Below are 21,965 nucleotides of genomic sequence, written 5' to 3'. Positions count from 1 at the left end.
TTAAAAGTGTAGTAGTATTTAATTTATTAATTTATCATCTGAATTATATATGAATGATGATAGTGATATATATGGGTATTTGGCATGCAGAATTTGTTGTGCGTCGGCAGGCAAGGAAAGGATATTATTGATATCTTTAGAGGAGAGATTTGTTCCAAGTTGACATTCTCATATTTTGTTATCATGCAATTATTTTCAGGCACCACCATTGCTTTAGCTCTTCCAATTCATGAACCTTATAATCCTATCATTATTATCATACCCTACTCCTACCTCCTTCTTTCAATCATTTTGCCCAAAAGCTAGTTTTGACTATTTATGCAACCCCAATGTCCTCCACCGCCAACACCCTCACAACTCATTCATCTCTTTTATTCAAACATGTGAGGCTGTGCAATATGGTCTACTACTAAATTATTAGATAATGCCTACAAAATCTTCAATTTGTAAACACGTTAATTAAATGACACATGATTATTTCAAATTAATTGGTAGCCTCAAGTTTAACTTTGAGTTAATGATCGACAAAAAAAAAAAAAACAAATACAATAATAAAGAAAGCACTGGACTTTGAATTTGAAGAATGGAGAGGAAGCCCATTAAGCATAATAGAGCCCACAAGTAGGAGGTATTTGAGGGGACCCATTAGGTCCAGCTTCTCTGCACAGCCGCAGAAATTGAACGTGTAATGGGGGGACCGTTAAGAAAAGAGAAGGTGATATTTGGTTGGGCCTTCTAAAAGTGACACTTGGTGGGCCCACAGGTGTGTTTAGTAGCAGACAGATACAGAGAGTGTGCTACAGTGATGGCAATTAGCAACAAGAGGAAGAAGGAGGAGGACGGTAGAGATAAGGGTAAGAGCACGTGCTGTGACCCAAACAGTGCCGACAGTCACTGTTGATTGGTGACAGACTGTGACTGTCACTCAGAGTTTTTGACCGACCACCACCCACCCTTCACCTGAGTTTGACCCCTTTTTCTTGACGGCAAAATCCACCGCCGACGCCGTTATGTTATGCTTATGCAACATCTTCATCCATCCATGATCCATATATGCTTCTTCCTCTTCCTCTCCCTTACTATTACTTTTTTCTTCCTCTTTTTCTCTTTTCTAAAAGTTCATCACTAGTCAATGTTTCGTTACAAAACAAGAAACAACGCTCGTGTATGGAAACTTGAACACTCTAATACCTTGTCCACACTTTCCATTCTCTTTTCCTCTCTTCACTCGCATCATTTTACTATTTTACTAGACATATTATAATATCTTTGGGAACCTCACTAGTAATTGAAAGTTGTAATCATATACATCGGACTAAAGTTGATATATATTTTATATTACAAATATTACAAACACATTAATATCTTAATATATATATATATATATATATTACAAATATTCATAAATATACAATATGATAATTTAAAAATATAGTTTTTAATTAAATTCAATTTTATAAATAATTATGACATATTTATTGTAAAAAAAAAGTAATTAAATTATTTTTTTATATAACTAAGAATATTTTTTATATTTTTAAAGTGTAATCATCTACAACTTAATCATATCTTTAGTTATATGAGATTTTAAAGACTTGAATAAATACCTCTCACATTAAAAATTATACATTTTATTAAACTATAAAATTCACGAAATTAAATATATTCAAATAATTTGATAATAAGTCAATTGCAAGTGATTCAATAGGTGGAGTAGAAGTAATAGTCCAATAATGATATCTAACAACAATTAATTACCATAATATATTTTAATATTATCTTAAAAAATAATCTTTTAAACTAATTCAACTTTACAAATTGATTAATAAATAAGATACGTATTATCTCCTGCTAGTTATTTCCCTTAATGTGAAATCTTTAATATAATTTAATAATAAATATTTAAAAATCTAAATATAATCTCCATCAATCGATGATTAAAGGAAAAAGTTATTATCCCTTAAAGAAATATCTAATGTCACTGATGTGATTAATAGACATCATAAATAGACTAATCTATCTTTTGCCTTAAAACCTATAGACGTACTAATCTATAGACGTACTAATCTATCTTTAAGGAAAAAGTTATTATCCCTTAAAGAACTGATGTTTAAGTAAGTTTAATTAAGTTAATTTGACGAAAGAGAAATGATAGTTGTCTGTGCATGACTTACTTTTATTCTTCTTCTCACGTTCACATTCTCCATTTACTTGTTCTCTGTTATGATTCTATCAATCCCACACTCTACTTCTCTATAATTAATATAGTAATTAAAAATTTTGATTTAATTTTTTAAACTTTATAAAACACTTCACAATAGGAAAGGGAATCGCATGAACCAACTAGTCACATAAACACAATTAAATTCAACAGATAAATAAAATGTTTACTATAAAAAAAATTGTTATATAGTGACACAAAAATTGTTACTAAAAATTATTTTTACCTACATAATACATGCAATATATGATGGTATATTGTTAAAAAGTGAGAGTATAGACCATAATGACATACAAAATATGTTATTAAATTTCTTTTAAAATAAATACTAAAATTGTATGTAACTATATATCAAATAGATATATTTTTACATATATACCAATTAATAGTAACACTTCTTGTATGTCATTATATGTAACATTGCTTATCGTAATTTAATTAAAATTTAGCACTTCAATGACCATACATTAGTTTGTAACTTTAAGGAAAACAACTAAAATCAAAAGAATATAAACAAAATTAAAAATAATAAAACCTAAGCTCTATAATGTCACGTTCTATATTAAAGCATGATATCCAAAGTTATGAGAAAATAAGGCATAAGCCTTTCTAACAGCATCAACATTCAATTGATCCTCTCTTTAGTAACATCAACATTCAGTTGATCCTCACCTACAAATGACATTCAACCCAAATTCAAACAAAACAAATAAGAAAGAAAGTGAGATACATCTCACTCATGCTCCTAGTATAAAATAAAGTTTAAACAACTTCAAGAATATAAAGATATTATATTTTAAACACACTCAAGATATATATTAATGTTATGCAATGTCTCATGTTATAATGCAAGTATGCATGTGACACAAAGTTTGATGTTGCACTGCAGAGAGAGTAGCCAAATAGTAATCTAATTAACCTTCATCCATATTGATCCCTTCATGCTCCTCCTTATGCTCAATATCGACTAGCTAATCTAATTAACCTTTTCTTACTCTTCCATTTTTGTTTTATTTTATTAGAGTGACTCCTAAAAGAGAAAAAATATTTTCTTTTTGAGCATTGTTAAACGAGGTCTTTACAATGTTGATAGGAACTTAGAAAGGTTGGGATTGAGGATCGAGGAACATCTAAGTGAGGCTACTAAGTCATTAACCTCGTTTGTAACTAGATTTAGGATCATGGCCTATAGGAAGTGTTGGATAGTAGAACTAGACATATTTCATGTAAAATGAAACAAGAAAATCCAATTTATAGTAATTTATAATTTTTTTCTTTACAAAATAATGCATAGTAATTACTCAAATTCACGTATGACTCCAACCAATTATTCTATAATAAAGTTTGTGATATCTCAACAACTGTAATGATTACCAATTTCACTCAAGCAATGCAATAAGAAATGTTTATGTTCCACCTTGGTTGGAAAAAGGTTAAAATTTAGAGTGACAGTTTTTATTTTTTATTTTTTATTTAATTGTTTAAGGGACCAATGGCCTCTATTCTAATAAATAAAAAAGATGAAACAAATTGAACCTAGACGACAACTCATTTAAATTTGTACAGAAAAGATAACTTCCTTGGCAACTGACAAGAACAATTTTTTAGATTTTTCTTTTTTGGAATAAATGTTCTTCCTTTTGAAGACCTTTCAAGCTAACCCTAGTATTCTTACCCTCATTTGCTTAGGATTTAGTGTAGTTGAAAATGATTTAAGAATGTAAAGGGACGAGGGTTTCTAACCAAGTTGTTGACTTAAGATTCTAATTAATCAAAAGCATGTAAATAAAAGTCGGAGAAGTTACTTTACAATTTTTTATCTTTATCTGTAATTATATATACAAACAATGCATTTTTTTTTCATGTACACATATTCTTTTAACATATTTATTCCTTATAAAGTAAGTGTATATCCGTGTAAGTTAAATCAATAAAAAAAATAACTATACACTTTAAAATTAGCCTACCATAGTTATTTTTTAAATATAATAATAGTTATTTGTTCACTCTCTTTATTTTTTAATTTTTAAATAAAAAAACTTAATATCTTTTCTCCTGCTAATATATACAAAAGTAATGTAATTTGAGTCAATTAAAAGTATTATTTTCATTTAAAATAAGAATATTTTTGTTATTTACCTTGTGGATTCATGCTTTTAATTAGGCATAGATTTTAAAATAATATTGTTTAATGCCACAATTTGCATCATTTTAAAAAAATTATTGTCATAATGCACAATCAAAATAACACTTGTATATTTCTTCTTGCAATTTTAATTTAAAAACAAAAAAGTGGTGTGGAAAACGAGTGGGAATAAAAAGTTGAAGGATAAAAGGGGGAATGCTCCGGTGCCCTCTTATTTGAAGGGGTTTTGGTGCCCCTCAGTACAAAAGTTGGGTTTTTAGGGGCAATAAGATAAATTGATAAATTGATCAATTTACCTTATTGCCCCTAAAAACTCAACTTTTGTACTGAGGGGCACCAAAACCCCTTCAAATAAGAGGGCACCGGAGCAATAGCCGGATAAAAGGTACATTCAGTCCTTGCATTCCACAATGCTAAAAGCAACAACGTCACATGGCCCCAAAACATGCATAAAGTGAAAGAGAAAAAAAGTAAATATAAAATATCCATTTAGAACCACTATTTTTACAACTTTTATTAACTTTTAGCCCCATTAATGGGGAATAATCTGCTTTACTCCGTGGCCCAGTTTAATAGCGGACAAAAAGCAATGTTAATAATGTACAACAATACTTTTTAATATTTCCATTAAAAAAACTATAGTTTTTTACTTTTTAATATATGTTTTTAATTTTGCATTAAATTATTAAAACAATGAGCAAGTACACTTTAAAAATAACACATTTTATTTATTTTAGATTTTTATTAACGTAAAAAAGATTTTCATTGTTAACAAGCAACAGATTAGGATAGATAAATCTTTAAAAATATTTATTAAACATCAAAAGTTTTATTATCCATAACAAACTATAATCGAATGATAAAATTTAATTTTTTTATACTATTAATACATACACTATATATTATTTTTTAATGTAATAATTTATCTAAAAATTTGTGTTAATAAATACAATATTAGCAAAAAACTGCAATAAAGATTTTCATGGCCCAAACTATATTTCTCCCTTCCTCTATGCGCATATAAAATAATATTTTATAAACATTTCTTAAAGAAAGTGTTTTTAGCTGATTTTATTTAATAAGTGTATTTTTTAGAAAAATTTCAACATTTCATCTATTTTGAAGTATCTTTTATATTTTTAATTTATATTAAATGTCAATATTTCTTTTAAAAATTAATTAAAAATAATTTTATGTTATGACATAGACTATAAATCATAAATCTTAAATATAATTTTATGACAATTTTTAATTATAATACTATTTATATATTATAAATTATAATTATATAAAATAAATATCTATTATGTAAAATGTTAAAATACTAATTTTTATTAAATGAAAAATTTTATTTGATCGTCGTAGTACCACCGCCAAGTACCTTTTGCTATTTATGCGCTTAAAATTTGAAACATTGCCCGATTTATTAAAGTTTATTAATAAACTTTCCTTATAAATTTATATTTTATAATACTTTTTCAATTAATAATAAAATAAGTTAAAAATGTATTATTAGACCTCTTATTATAACAAATATATAGAGCTTATTTGAATATAAGTTAATGGTGTGTTTGGATGGAGAATTTATATAGGGTAATTTATTTACTTGAAGAATTTCAAACTTTTTAAAATGAAATGATTTGTTTGGATGGAGAATTTACAAAGAATTTGAAATCCAAGCATTTATGAAATTTCTTGAAATAGTAGAATTTCAAATTCTCCCAAAAAAGTAAGAATTTGAAATTCTTCATATTTATTTTTCTTATTTCACCTATATATTTTAACTTATCTCTTCATTCTTTTAATTATTGAATATTTAAAAATATTTTTAAAATTATTAAATATTATCTAATATTAATTTTTAAAATTATTAAATATTTAAAAATGAATTAATATTTATTTTTATAAAACTTAATTTAAAAGTCTCAACATATAAATATATTTTTAAAATCAATTTTACTATGGTGGAATCAAATTATCATATTCAACCTATCAATTTAAAATTTAAGAAATTTGAATTGACTTACCCAAACAAAATATTTTAAGAATGATAGAAATTAAAATCAAAGTAATTCAAATACCAAGAATTTAAAATTTCTTGAATTTGTAAAATTTCTCATCCAAACACACTATAAAAATATTTTTGAAAGTTTTTCTATTAAATAAATAGATTATTGATCGTATCCACAAACATGTTATTACCAAAATCATTATGATCAACTTAATCATAAGAAGTTGAAGTAATACGATAATTTAACTTTTTGTTGGTCTAAAAAGATTTTAAAATAATTTACATTTTATCTTTTTTAACTAACTATTATGAGTGTTTATGAATTGGTTTGGCTTGGATTTGGAATAAACTAAAGACATAACCAACCAATCTTGATTAGTTTGGTTTGAATTGAATTTATCAAAAAAAAAACAAAAATCCAATATGAACCAAACCAATCAACAATGGGTTGACTTGGTTCGGATTAATCAATTTTCTTAAAGAAATTAAAAATATTTATTTTTAAATATTTTATCCCCAAATTTTATATAAAATCCTATTATAAAAAAAAAAGTAACTAACATTCAAGCTTAAATATTAAAAAAAGTAATGTAGAAAATATGAAATCAAAATAGTCTAACATTGAAAATTAAAGTATTTCAACATTTAAAACTAAGATAGTCCTTCAAATATAACTAAATTGTTTAAGTTACAATCATTATCTAAGTAGTCTTCATGCATTCTAATAAAATTATTATGTGTTACTAACAAAATCACAATGCAATTATATAATATCACTACAAGAAATTTTATATATAATAACATACAAAAAGTGTTATTATAGGGTGTGTGTCACTATATGACAATTTTCTTGTAGTGTATCAAGATACCAACTATAATAATAAAATAAATAATAATAATTTTAATTATTTTAATTCTCGAGATTATCAAATTTGTAAAATACGAATCCGTGATTCAAACTAGTTAAGGTCAAATTTAATTAATTTGAATCGGATTTGATCCGATCCAAGAAATAAAATAAAATTAACTCAATTAGTTTACTTCAAATTGTCAAAATTGATCAGATTATTTGATATCTATATATATCAATTTAGTTAACAATATAAAAGAAAAAGTTACTACATCAATACATTTATCAAAAATTAAAATCATCTTACAGTATATACAAATATATGTGATATATGTATTAATGTGCTAAATTATTTGAAATGTATATGATTATTTTTTATAATCATATCAAATATAATCTGATAGAGTTATAATCTATATCATTATCAAAATTTGAGAAACAAAATTTATCAAAATACTATTTGTGAGCAAAATTTGTAACAAAGTAAGTATAATATTTAATCTGTATTTTAATAGAAAATTGATAGAAATACAATCTGTAATACTCTTAAAATTCGGATGTAAAACTTAAAATAATATTATTTCAAATAAAATTTGTAACATTAATTATAAAAGTTTGGAAGTCAAAAATAATATTAATTATATTTTTTTCTTATAATTTTATTTATCCAAATATGTGTTTAAGATGAACTGTGCATATTGATGCAAATGCTTGTCATTTTCTGTCTGCTAAAACATCATTTTCCTTTCATAAAGTTCCCCTAGCTACTAGATAATGTGTTATAAAGCTTAATTAAGAACTATGACGTCATCCTCTTAAAAATTGACACGTTTTTTATTCATGATTTCACTTTCATGGTTCACCAGGTCATGTGGATTTAATGCATTATCAAAAAAGATAAATACGGCTCAATCTGTAGGTACCTAATTATGTGCTTCTATATAAATAGATACCAACAAAATGTGGGTGGTATTTTCTGTAGTGTTTGTTTGATAAATTGAATAATGACAGTTTTGTGAATAAAATAGTACCCATGCACTACCATAAACATAAATTGAAACCTTCATCATTCTATGCTCTTTGTGGGGGTGGAAGCCCGAGAGTTTTTCATACAGTGCTCAAATAAAAAACAAAGATAATTGATGCAATAGGTCACAATTCACAAACAAATATGGAACCAGCTCTTATTATAAATTATAAAAATAAAAGTATCTCGTTCTGTTTCTTTTATTTATCTCAAAAATAAGGTTACGTCATATATATATATATATATATATATATATATATATATAAATAAGTATAAAATATTTTTATAATTATTCGTTAACTTGAATTAATAAAATAAATTATTAAATAATTTTTAATTTTTTAAAATATTTACAAACTTAATTTATACATAAAAATTTTAAATTCAACAATTATATCGTTGAAATTTAACGTAAAACATGAGTTATTGAATGAAAATAAGTTTATGTAAACTTATTCCTAGAATAAACAGATTCTTGATAGTTTTTCAACATTCTCATAATATAATCGTATATGACACATAAATTATTAGTAAATTGGACAATATTGTTTGATTCATCAATTAATTGTGGTACAAAAATTAAATACTATCTATTATTCATTTGCTCAATTTCTTAATTATAGAAAAGAATTTGAAGAGAAGAAAAAATATTAATAGTGTTTTAATAGAATGGACCATATTATTCTATTCCATTTTATTCTAGTCATGCATTGAATATGACCATAAGATTTCAGAACGACATCCTTAAATTATCCTTTATATGAACATTTGAGGTTAATTAATAACTATAATTGTCTATTGATACCAATTAAAAATATATTTTACTTCATATAATTCTATTTGAGCTAAATATAAGATTATTAATAATGATAAAACTCTTCTTTCAAATATTTAATGCACTTACATTTATTCGATACTTATCAAATTGGTAGAAGAAATTTATTCCCATATTCAATGAGATATTCTTTAATAACAAACTAAAAAAATGTGTATAGAATTATCAACAATAAAATACATTAGAAATTAGAGAGAATTATATTTCTTAATTATAAAAAAATAATAATAAAATATTTTCTTTTTCTTTTCAAATAAAAAATGTACTTTTTCTCACTCCGCTAAAACTCCTCGTCTTATAATCTCCACTGTCCTTTCTTAAATTTCAAAACCTCTATTTTTCTTTCTCTTTTTTAGAATCAAATAGTAATGCATATGGAGTCTTTATGCTTGAGTGTTAAAGTGTTTTGAAAGGAAGAGAGGGAGGTTTAGTTTTTTTAATACGTTTTATTTTGTAAAATTAGTATTTTAATATGTGTTTTTTATAGGATAATTTTTATTATATAATTAAATTTTATAATAAATTAAAAATTTGAATAAATAGATATATTTCATATGAATTATACTTTAATTTAAAATAAATTACTTATATTACAACAAGAAATTATTTTTAATTAATTATAACTTATTTTAAATATATTAAATTTTAATTTATAAACAAATATGATAAAAATTTCTAAAAAAAAAGTCTCATTTAAAAATAATCCATAAAAACACTCTTGCGAAATTTCGAATTTAATATGGAAGTTGATTACAACTTTTTCAAAAAATAATCAAATATTGTGATAATTTGTATTTTAATTTATTTCTCACATTTAAAAAATTTCAACATTTTATTTTCTTCCAAAGTCTTCCATCTAACCATCTCAATCATGGAGCAGAACGAAACAAACATATAGAAGATTCTTTCAGTAGCTAGAACTAAAATATTTGCTTAAAAAAAAATAAAATTAGGGTGTTGAGGAATGTGAATCTAACAACCGTCTTTCTTTAATTAATTTGATATCAGCAGTGTCTAATCACCTAATAGTCCATTACAATGTTTCATTAACTTAGACAAATAAATCAAATTCCCAACTGTTAGTACATAACTTTGTGATGCTACACTTGAATAAGAGGACAATGACTACTTTGTTTACACTTTCGGCCACTTTAACACAAGTAGAAAGCAAGACAAGAGAATCTTCAGATTCAGACCATTATGATCATATCACTCATCTCTGGCTTCACTTAAGTGGTAGAATTATCAGCAAGACTATAATCACTGTAGGCTTATTGTCTTATCCCCCACAAGAGGGCCCAAATCTTTATTCTTCCATTGCAGTACAATTCTTGTCCTTATGGAATGAGACTGCATAGGCCTCCTTAACAGACAAATTTTTTTTGGAGACATGGTTCTCAGGCCCCTCACAAGGTGCACTCACCATATATACAATCAATACATTACATTACATGAATCATTGCAATAGCTAGCTGCTAGCCCTTATAATAGATTATATATTTCACGTGCATAAATATCTTCTTTTCATGTCCGAGAACCTTCTTTCTTGCTCTCCAACGAGTGGTGCCAAAGTTTGACCTAGGTACTGTAATACAAGGTTGACAATTAATAATAGAATCAAATCCCTAGCTAAAAAGAAATCGTAATCTAGAGGGAAACTATTTTAATTTTGGTAGTTACTTCATGTTCCTCTTTGGGGATTTAACTATTAACCAACTTCTAATTTACACTATTTTTAAGGCCATCTGAGATCTTAGTTAGTATCATCAGCCAGTTTGTTTCTCTGCTGCATTCATTAAGTTTTGTTTCTAATTTAAGCAAATCGCTGACATAAACACTTTGTATTTTGAAGCGCCTGCAACGGTGCGCAGAAGCACGTGAGCATCATGAAATTCTAATAATCCCATCATAATCACATTAATTAATTGGTCTCGTCTTTGGAAGAAAGAAAACATTGGTCTTAACCCTCACATGGTTCAGAATTACTCTTTAAGGATGATTAGTTCTGTGATTGAATGCACAATCAATAACTATATATATATATATATATGTTCATGAGAAATATTGATTGTATATCGTATTCCGTGTCATAAAAGTAGCTAGGATGAACAAATTTTCATGGTGATCACCTTAAAAGAGTTCATTGCTAGCAGACAAATGTGAAAACGCTTAAACGAAAATTGAGGCTTACATGTATGTGTAGAAGAGTGAGTGAAGTACTGAGAAATGTATAACATTTTAGCTAGCAGTAGCACACCAGTCTTGAGTATCTTGTAGTTCCCAAATGTTTCCTTTATTAATCAGAAGTCAACTTTCGAATCAAAGGGCGCGTGTGACCCCACAAGGAATTACACTAAACTCGATAAGATAAATATTTTTAAAATCTACTACTTTGGTCAAATTATATTAACAATGCAGTTGTTAATTGTTTGATCTATAGCAACAATCAAGCTTAGCATGACATCTTAAAAAATTGCTCGTACCACAAAAGGCGCTCCATCCTGAAAATCACTCTGTTACCGAAGATCCAGTTTTTTTTTCTCTTAAAAAATACTCAGATATATATATATAGAGTATTATTACAAATCCAACAATTTAAAATTACAATAACTTTCCTACCTTAAAGTCAAAGGATCCATTTTCATATTATTCATGTTACTGAAATTTCACGGGACGGCTAATTATGATTTTAGACACTCGCAGAAAGGAGCAAAGAATATTAAAGGCCACAAGATTATACAAGATGTAGAAATAAAAGATTTATATAATAAAAATGAATCTGATTTCTAGTTTTTAAGATCTTGCCAATTCCAACCACAAAACAATAATATACCAAATCCATACTAAAATCCGAAAGAAAAAAAAAAGAGTAAACAAAGCAATATGGGTCCTTTGCTTCACATCTTACAGCTAAGCAATGGGGTCGCCAGTTTTGACTTCCATTATAACCGATGGATACTTAAAGGATGAATTCATAATGCTGTAAATTGTATGAATACTATCACTACACCAAAATTAGTTTTTTGTGACAATTAATTTATTATTTAGCGGTCATATAAATGGTCATTATTTTTTATACCAGCATTTAACTAATGGCTGGTGTATCCAGTGTCGCTAATACTATAACCGGTATTTATATAAAATGCCGGTAAAGATCTACTAAATTGTCAAAAAAAATTTATTTATTTTAGTGGCAATTCTAGTAGCCATTTTAAATGCTATTAAAAGTTATTTTTTTTCAATTATCTCCTTTACTTTAAATAATTTATTCCTATAATTTCATTTTCTAAATTCATAACTTATATACATTTTTATGTCTACTCGATTTGAGATTTGTAAGATGAGAATTGTCTTTTATTTATATATTTTTTAATTTATTTTTTTAATTGTCTTGTATTTTAAGATATGTGAGATTTATAAGGTGAAAGTTACTCTCTAATTGTTTTATAGCACTAACTTGGTAACAATGAGTGATTTGATACCAATTTAAAATAATGAATTAGGAGTCAATCCTATAAAATGAACTTGTAAGGTGATAGTTATTACTCACTTATATACTATTTAATTATCTTATCTCTAATCGATGTGAGACTTAAGTTTTTTTTAATAAATAATTGTCGCTAATAGTAAATTTTAGTATAATATTTAGTGGCTATTATATATTAGTCATTAATATTTTTATATATGACGGTAATTAAATTATTGTCATTAAATAATTGTCATTAATAACAAATTTTGTTGTAATGTATGAATATTCTTGTTGTTAAAATCAATATATATATGAATACTATGAATTTTACTTAATATTTATATTAATTAAAAATATATAAGCCGCGTCGCCATTTGTATCACACGTCTAACTTGAAATAATGTAGAAAATTTTTATACTAAAATGAATTCATGTGGAAAGCAATTGCGAATGGAAAGGTTAAGAAACAAGTGAAAGCTTTTGCTCAATTATTGGAACAAAAGTCACTCTTTGTAATGGTGTGACTGCAGTCTGCAGGTGTCCACCTACCATTGGGTTGCTTCCCAATAATGTTGAGTTAGAGGCGACTTGGCAATGGAATGAAGAGAAACAAAATATCTTTTTATTATTATACTTGATATATTATTATTATTATTATTATTATTTTATTATACTTGATATTGTTATTTTTATTATTATTATACTTGATATTATTTTCTTCCCTACCATTGGGTTTCTTCTCAATTATTATACTTGATATTATTTTTATTTTTATTTTGATCTTTACATGAAAAAAAAATATTTTTTCTTGCATTAAAAATGTTTAGGAATCAGATTTTATCATTCATCCAAGTTATAACGAAGGGATTGAAATTTTCTAATTTAGCTAACATTATGTTCTACAAGAATAACTTAGCAAAATTTAATCGTATCATAACTTCAATTTCTTTTCTTTTCTTTTTTTTTTTTGTTGCGTACGGCGACAACAAGGTTAAAATCATGTGGCCAGTGCATATTATTATTCAAATTTGTTGCCGATATTAAAGGTTTCTATGGTAACTTCAATAAACATTTGAAACTAATTTGTAAGCGATTTTTTATTTTTGTGAAAAGATGAAAATGTATAATTTTTTCATGTAAGATTTAAGGAAAATAATGAAGTGCAGAGACTAAATTTAAATTTACTCATTTTTAGAAATAATTTAATCATTTTTCAAAAAAAATAAATAAAATAATTTAATCATTTTTTTACATCATATGCTTACCAGTTTTTTAAAATAATCAAATAAGAAAATACATATTCACGCACAGGTCTATCATTATTGTTTCAATATATAATTAATTAAAAATATTGTTGTTCAAATAATAATTTTAAAATGTAAAGAAATTATCGAATTACATATTATTCACTACCACATTTTGTGGAGCTAGCTGCTGCACTTGCTGTTACTAGGAATGATTAATAAGTTGTGCAAATACTAGGAAATTAATGGAGTCCAAACAGTATCTGCTTTTCTAACTATTAATAACAAAATTACTTGTTGGTATTTAAAAAAAAAAAAAAAAAAAAAAGAGGATGAGGAATTTATGAAGAACAAAGTGTCATTAATTTTTCTAACTATATATAAATGATCATCGCACCATTCATATTCAGAATCTTGATTTTATTGTCACAAATATTACGTACGAAATGGACCACAACACTTTTAAATGTGATGAATTGTAGATGAAAATAGTTCGAAAAGTACATTGAGGTGGGGCTATTAAACATAAATTTGGCGAGTGTGAACACAAGAATTTTCTCACTTCTTTTTCGGCTAATTTTTTCTTCCCCCAAAAAAGTTGGGCTTATGGACACCGTACCCTTCCCTCCACGTTGCAGCTTCCAGAAAACAAAAGAGGAGCTTCTTCTATTCATTAACTTTGGATCATCCAAACTCTCCTCTGCTATATACTATACGATAGATATGATTATAGTTTCTCCCTTTCAATCTTTCATGTTTGTTAAAATTTATATTTATGCAAACTTCTTGGTTTTGCCCCGCCCTGATATAAATTGTGTATTTTATTTGAGAATTTCTACGGTACCTCTATAAAAGAAGGTACCGATATGGTTGATGATGTGTCACTTACGTGTAAATCTAAGTTATTTATAATTTTTTAATTATTTAAAATTCACATTCAAGTCATTTATGATATTTTATTTTTTCAATTTTTAAATTATTTAGTCATTTTATTTTTATTTTATATATTCTAATTTATTTGTAATAATATTATTATATATTCAAATAGTTTAATTTTAATAATTTTTTAAGTATATTTTTATTTTTTCACTTAAATTTTTTGAATTTCTATATTTTAATTTTAATAATTTTTTAAGTATATTTTTTATCTTTTTATCTTAAATTTTTGAATTTCTATATAGTAATTTTAATAATTTTTTATTTCTACTATTTATTAATTTTTTTTATTTATTTTTTAATATTTTATAATATTATTGAAATCTTATAATTTTAATCTCTATAATTTTATCTTAATTTTTATTTTATAAGTATAATTTAGATTATTCATTTTATAATTAAATTAAATTTTTTAAATTTTTTTTATAAATTTATATAGAAAAATGTATTGAAACTCCTCAATCTTTGAGGGTACCGTAGCAATTCCCATTTTATTTTGGGGTCCCGAATTTTTGTGTAAATATTAAGGATTGGTTTTGCTATATTTCACCACATAATCCAATTATATTTAGCAATTTTAAACTAAAATTTAAAAACAATAGAACACTAAACATACCCTCCTACATTGACCACGGAAATTTAAACGACCCAAAGAGGCCTATATATATGAGGTCTATAGTTAAATAATATTACAGTGTGATAATCAACTTAATTTCAACGTGAATTCAATGATCATAGATTTTGGCAGCATTTTAATATTCCAAAGGTCTAAGATTTTGGATCTTTGACTACATTCTAAAACTCGGAAATCATATAGACAGACACACGTACATGATACGTTGTAACAGCGCACCAAGTGTGGAATGCAACCTGTCACCAGAAAGAGCAATCTGAACCCCACAAACAAAGGATGTGACTATGGTCAACCCAATAAACTAGAGACATCCATTTTTTAATTTAATTTTTTTGAATAAAGTAGTAAAACAGAGAAGCACCCCCAACCCAACATTACTAAACAAGACATCGATGACATACTCAAACTTTTAATCTCTCTGACACCAATGCAAACGCACTGTTAAAATATTATTTTTTTAATAAATCGCCTTTTCATATCGTTTAGCAGTGTTAAATTAGAATGCATATTAGGTGAAGCGCTTCGTAAATGTAATAGTGCAATATTTAAGAACTTGTTTGGAGCTTTGTCCAGTTTTCGACTTCAACGCAGAAGCTATTTTTAACTTTGGGTTTGGACGTCAAATACGGGAGTTTTTTACGGACACGAAACCGAACATATGGCCATCTCATCTTTATTCTTTCCTTCTAAACTTTTAATATTTGGAATGGTTCATGTGGAGATAACGAGACGTCTTAACCTTGGGTGGTTTTGGTTCTAGTTGAAACGTGATTATCATTTTGGACTTTGCCTCATTTTGCATAACTGTGAGAGCAGGGACCGGTTTCCACTTTCCCAAAATACAATATAGCCAAGAACATCCGCGTGACGTGTCATCGAGTTATTGCTAGCTGTACTTACTATTACTACGGTCAATTCCTTTCTCTCTCTAACCGATTAAAACTTGTCATTTTTCTTTTACTTTATAGTTTATATACTTCCTTAAGATGTTATTTTTTGATACACAATCAATAACATTTTTTTGACTATAAAGTAGTAGAAGAAGATAGGTGTAAAAAAAGAAAGTGTAAATAGAGAATGGTTTATTAATTATATGAATATGATACAAGATGAGATGAGGGAGGATTTCTACACGTATATGTGATTAATGAAATTTGCATTACCTGAAAGAAGAGATGGGAGACACTCTTGAGAAAAGAAAAGTAGTAGTAGGTCCTTGAGAGAGATGAGAGAAGAAATGTATTAAACCCTTAAAGTGAAAAATTGGAAAAGGGCTCACACATTGAAAGTAAAAGTAAAAATAAAAATAAAAATAAAATGAATAGGAGAAAAAGAAAGCAATGCAGAAAAAATAAATTAATGGTGCCACAAGGAAGTGAAGTCAGCCTCAAAGCCACAAAGAATGAAGCTCTCAGAGTCGTGCATGGAAATCGGATCCCCACAATCCCTGTCATCATAAATGCCGTCACACCACGGTTGAGAATAGGGCCACCCATCCACCGGCTCCAAAAACACCACCTCCTTACCTGGGTCCGGTATTTCGAAACACGTTCCCAGGCTCGGCAGCTCCACGATCTCCCCCAGCTCATCCGCCGTCGACGCCTCCTCCGAAACCGCCGCCAACGACGACGACGACGACGAAGACGACTGCGACAGCGACGGCGTCCTCGGCCCATCCACGCCCTCCATGGCGGCGGCTTTCGCTGCGGCGGCCTGAACGTCCCGCGGCGAGTTGGATTCCGGGCGGGGCAGGGAGGCGGCCAGCTGGGGGAAGTTCAGAATGGCGGAGGTGCCTTTGATGGCGAGCGCCGCCACGTCGTGCGCACGCGCGGCCATCTCGGCGGTGGCGAAGGTGCCCAGCCAGATCCGGTTCTTCTTCCTGGGCTCGCGGATTTCGGATACCCACTTTCCCCAGGCCCGCATTCGGACCCCTCTGTACACGGGGTGCTTGCTGCTGCTGTCTGGGGCCTGCTTGGGCTTTTTGTGATCCGGGCCGGCTAACTGGGCCTCCGAAGAGGAGTGCTTACGGGTGGTAGTAGCAGTAGTGGCAGTGCTTATTATCTCAAACTCTGAGCTTGGAGGCTCAGCCATTACGCTCACGATCTTTTGAATGCTGAGAAACAGACAGTGCAGTGTGTTGTTGTATATATTGGATTATGTGTGGGTGACTCTAACGTAATAATGTTATAGACTTATAGTAGTAGTCTCTCTCTCACTCTCACTCTCTGATCTATATATAGTTGGAGCCTGGAGCCTGGAGGGGGATGAAAAGGAGAGGTATTGCGTGAGTGGGAAGAGGGTAATGGGAGAGAAGAGAGAAGATATGAAAGAGAAAGCGGAAAGGTGTAAGTGACCCCCACACGAATGGCTCATAATACAAAGATCTAACAAAATAACATTTTCTTTTATTTTATTGTGAGAGCCAAGACCAAGACCAAGACCTACGCGCCCTTAATACCTTCACCATTGCCGTTAAAACCACAGCCTGGCAGCTGGCACACAACACTCAACAGGACCCTTCCTTACACCGATTGCCAATTTTTCCTTCCCTTTTCAGTTTTCACTCTTCTTCACTCCCACCTGTTGTTTACTTGTTTGCTTTGTGCCTTTGCCTTGTTGGAGCAGTGAGAATACTATTCTTGTCCCATGCTTTGGTTTTTATCTTTACGCCCCAACCTCTTTTTATTTAAGGCGTTTCTTTGTTACTATTTGATTTGTGTTTGTGAATATGACTAATTTGCCCTCTCACCGCTGCTTCGGTTGATTTTGTCGTGTACCGAAGAAGACGTGTGTGTTTTTTAAAGCTACGGCCACTGTCACTATATTCACATTGTCACCCACCTGACAGCTAGAGATAAGGAACTAGTTTTCACTTTTCAGTCAGCTTCCACAAAAACGTTGCCGTTTTTATTTCTTCTATATATTCACTTGTTCCTGCATGCTCAACCTTGCCTTTCTTTATCTATATTTTTGGGAAGAAGAAACAATGACAAAACATCTACAGACTCTAATTTCTGAATACGGGATGACATAGAATCTAAGCTATAATATAAAAAGATTTGGTCCAACCATTCAACCTATGTTTTCTGGGGGATAAAATCCGATATTTGGCATCTACTTGGAGATGGAGAGTACATGCATCGTGATTCTTCGAATGAATATGGAAAAAGTACTGTTTCTATAACCTATCGGAAACGGACACAGTTTCAGCCAAACAGAATTTTCTATAATTCAATTAAGGGAAAGGGAAACCAACTTTATGATGGATTGAGAAGTCGGTGATATCATTAATGACCATAATTAAGACCCTTTTTCTACATGCCTCTCCATATTTTCTATAATTATTTAATATAATAGAGCGAAAGCACATACCACGTTGTTGCTCCTCATCCTCACGTGTCAATAAACAGTTTCCCTGTATCCAAAATTTATAACCATTTTACCAAAAAAAAATTACACTGTTAATATATAAATGATTAACTTTAATAATAATGTTTTTTAATGTTGATAAAAAAAAATAGAAAATCATATAAATAGAAATTAGTGGTAACATATAGACATTATGCACGTGATTCTAAGTTCAAATTCTGAATAAATAAAAATTATTATTAGTTAGATTAGTAGTTATTGTAATGAGATAAATGGGGAATCAGTTTAGGCTAACCAAATTCAGGAAGAAAAAACAAAAAGAAACTTTTTAGATTCATAAAGTCATTTCTAGGCTTCATTTTCTATTACATTAATATCAAAAATTAATTCCCTTATTTTATAATTACTATATCTATATAGAGAGAGGATATTTCTTTTAATAATTATTTTTTTTTTCATTATTTTTTAAGGCTATATTATCTTATGAATAACTTCTTTTTATTTTATTTTATTCTGAAATTACTATGATTACTTATTAATATATATATATATATATATATATATATATATATTAATACAATATAGGTATGAAGTGTTTCTTCTTTTGTTTGTCAGGATAAATGACAAAGAATTTCTTTGTTTATTGAATAATATTTAGTTAGTAATAAAATGCAACAATAAAAAGTTTTCTTTGTATTTTAAAATTTATTATTGAATTTCATATGTATGAAAATAATGTATATTATCATTTAATTATATTATTAAAAATAATTGTTGTGACTGGTATTAAAATATTTGACTATAATATGATACAATTATTTTGTGAAGTCGTTAAATAAAACCAAATAAAAAATTCTTCCAAAATAATTAGTGTAACATTGTAAAAAAAAAAAAAAAAAAAAAAAAAAAAAAAAAAAAAAAGAGGCTGATTCAGTAGCCCAGAACGGGCTGTTCCCAAACTGGAACGGGCCGTTCCACACTACTGAATTGAACTACATATTGTAGTTGAGAACGGGCCGTTCCGGCAAGGAGAACGGGCCGTTCTAGGAAGGAGAACGGGCCGTTCCGGAGGGAGAATGGGTCGTTCCGGAGGGAGAACGGGCTGTTCCTGAGGGAGAACGGGCCGTTCTGGATGAGTCCCGGAACGGGCCGTTCTGTTTTCAGAACGGGCCGTTCTGGGCGTGGATTTTGTGCGTGATCTGGGAGTTCAGAACGGGCCGTTCCGGTATCGGTACGGGCCGTTCTGGCCACTCCGGATTGCCTATAAATAGGGGTGAAGGGGGGGCCGTGAGGAGTTATGGTTCTAGAGAGAAGTTTTAGAGAGAAGGTCTCTGGGTCAGTGAGCTCCTTTCTCTCCCAAATTTCTCTGTTTAACTCATTTTCTCCTCTAGATCAATAACTCCTTCTGTCTTTTCTTGAATTTCAGATTAGAAAGCTTGTTTTGGGAGGACTGAAGTTTCGAGTTGAGCCTCGAGGGGAAATTATACTTTTGATTCAGTCTTTGGCTATCTGAGCCAATCTTCAGGTAAGGGAAGCTAGATTGTTTACATGTGGCTGAATTTGTTAGTTTGGATGAGAATTTTGAACTCTCTGAATAGTTTTAGGTCGGGCGCAGGTTGAGCGTATCAGGCGTGGAAGAGCTTAGAGCTCTTGGGTTGGTGTTAGGCCAGGCGCGAGTTGACGGCACTGTGCTTGAATATATTTATGAATGAATTGATACTTATGCATGTTTAAAGTTGAAGTTTTAGATCATGTATGTATGATATATGATGTATGGTGAGGTGTGATTCATATGTATGCTTTGTGATGATATATATGAATGTTTGAATATGATACGTTCATATGGTATGTATTGATCATAATGGTAGGTAGACCATTTATGATGTATGATGCATTATTGCATGTGATGTCTTATGACATGTGTATGGTTGTTGATCATGATGGTGGGCAGACCATTATGATGTATGATGCATGATTGCATGTGATGCCTATGGCATGAGTCTAGCCTAGGACTTGAGGAGAGGAAAAATATTTCGAACTGGAAGAGCTCACATAGAGTCTCTTGAGAGTGGTGCTTGGATAGGCCACTAATATATGAGAGTGGTGCTCTGGGAGGCCACTGGATTTGGGAGAGTGGTGCTCAGATAGGCCACTGGGTTGGGTGAGTCTCCTCTAAGTCCTTAGCTAGTGTTGGAGCGGGGTATGAGGTCGAGGGTTATTCCCTTAACCAAGTACTCGGGAAGGTGCGTGGATCCTTGCGGATAGTCGGTGGGCGAACTCCACAATTGACTTGGTTAATGCATGCCAAGGTCGTGGTAAGCCCGTACCCAGCTGTGCTATACCTGACGGTGGATCTGGACTTCCAAGTGTGTAAGTGACATCATCCGAGTAAACCCGAGTGAGGATTATATATCCTGTTTAGCTGTGACCGAGCGGGCGCATTGGGCGTGAAAACGGTTGGGGTGGTTTCGGTAGGATGGAATGTCACTTATACAGCTCTATTGTTATGGAGATCTCCTAGGTGTATGCGTGACGACGCATTAGATGATTGATATGTATGCCTATCTGTCATGAGTTGCATTCATTGCATGATTATTAATATGATGAAGTGTGGTGTTTGACTTCATGTTTGGTGAATGAATGATTGATTGAGATGAAAGGTTCCTTAGGGACAGGATTTGGGATGCATGTGTAGTATAGAATTTTTATTCTGTACTTGTATTATTGATCTTTGAATTCTAGCTTACCCTTCTGTTTTCCATGTGGTGGAACTGCGATGATCATACTTGGTATGGGAGCAGGTCAGGGATAGCTTGGGAGTAGAGATGATCGTTGTGAGACGAGGAGCTGAGTCTCGTGTTTTGAGTTACCATTCTGGGTAACATTTTTTTTTGTCAGTGCTTGACCGGCACTAAGGAATATTTTGGGATGACTGTACATATATGGTGCTATATTTTATATACAGAAACTTAATTATTTCGATCTTTATATTTATGTCTGTATGTATGTGTTATCCAGTTTAATATTCTCTTAGTTAACTAATTGTAGTGCGATTCCACTAAGTGTAGAGACCGTGGCGGGTCGTTACAATTAGGATGAAACTCATAAGTATCAACATAATTAATATCAAATTCAAGCCCAAAATAACTTATAATATATTTTTATTATTTTTTATTTTTAATATATTTTATAACTATCTATAAATATCCATAAGTATTAGTAA

At 29.5% G+C, this 21,965-nt stretch overlaps 1 protein-coding gene and 1 long non-coding RNA gene across 2 annotated transcripts; one reads left to right on the top strand and one right to left on the bottom strand.

Moving 5' to 3' along the window:
* Positions 1-16,425: 16,425 nt before the first annotated feature.
* LOC109804022 (ethylene-responsive transcription factor TINY) lies at positions 16,426-18,164 on the bottom strand. The gene has a single exon (XM_020365759.3). The coding sequence runs from the start codon at positions 17,462-17,464 to the stop codon at positions 16,730-16,732; it is 735 nt and encodes a 244-aa protein (XP_020221348.1). The 5' UTR covers positions 17,465-18,164; the 3' UTR covers positions 16,426-16,729.
* Positions 18,165-19,626: 1,462 nt separating this feature from the next.
* LOC145955336 (uncharacterized) lies at positions 19,627-21,730 on the top strand. Its single transcript, XR_014431953.1, has 2 exons — positions 19,627-20,267; positions 21,544-21,730. It is a non-coding gene; the product is annotated as an uncharacterized LOC145955336 (long non-coding RNA).
* The last annotated feature ends 235 nt before the right edge of the window (positions 21,731-21,965 follow it).

The sequence above is a fragment of the Cajanus cajan genome, chromosome 2, assembly GCF_000230855.2.
Source record: "Cajanus cajan strain Asha chromosome 2, NIPB_CcT2T_4, whole genome shotgun sequence".
Taxonomy (NCBI): Eukaryota; Viridiplantae; Streptophyta; class Magnoliopsida; order Fabales; family Fabaceae; genus Cajanus; species Cajanus cajan.
The sequence above is the reverse complement of the archived record's forward strand: the minus strand, read 5'-3'. Positions and strand labels throughout refer to the sequence as shown.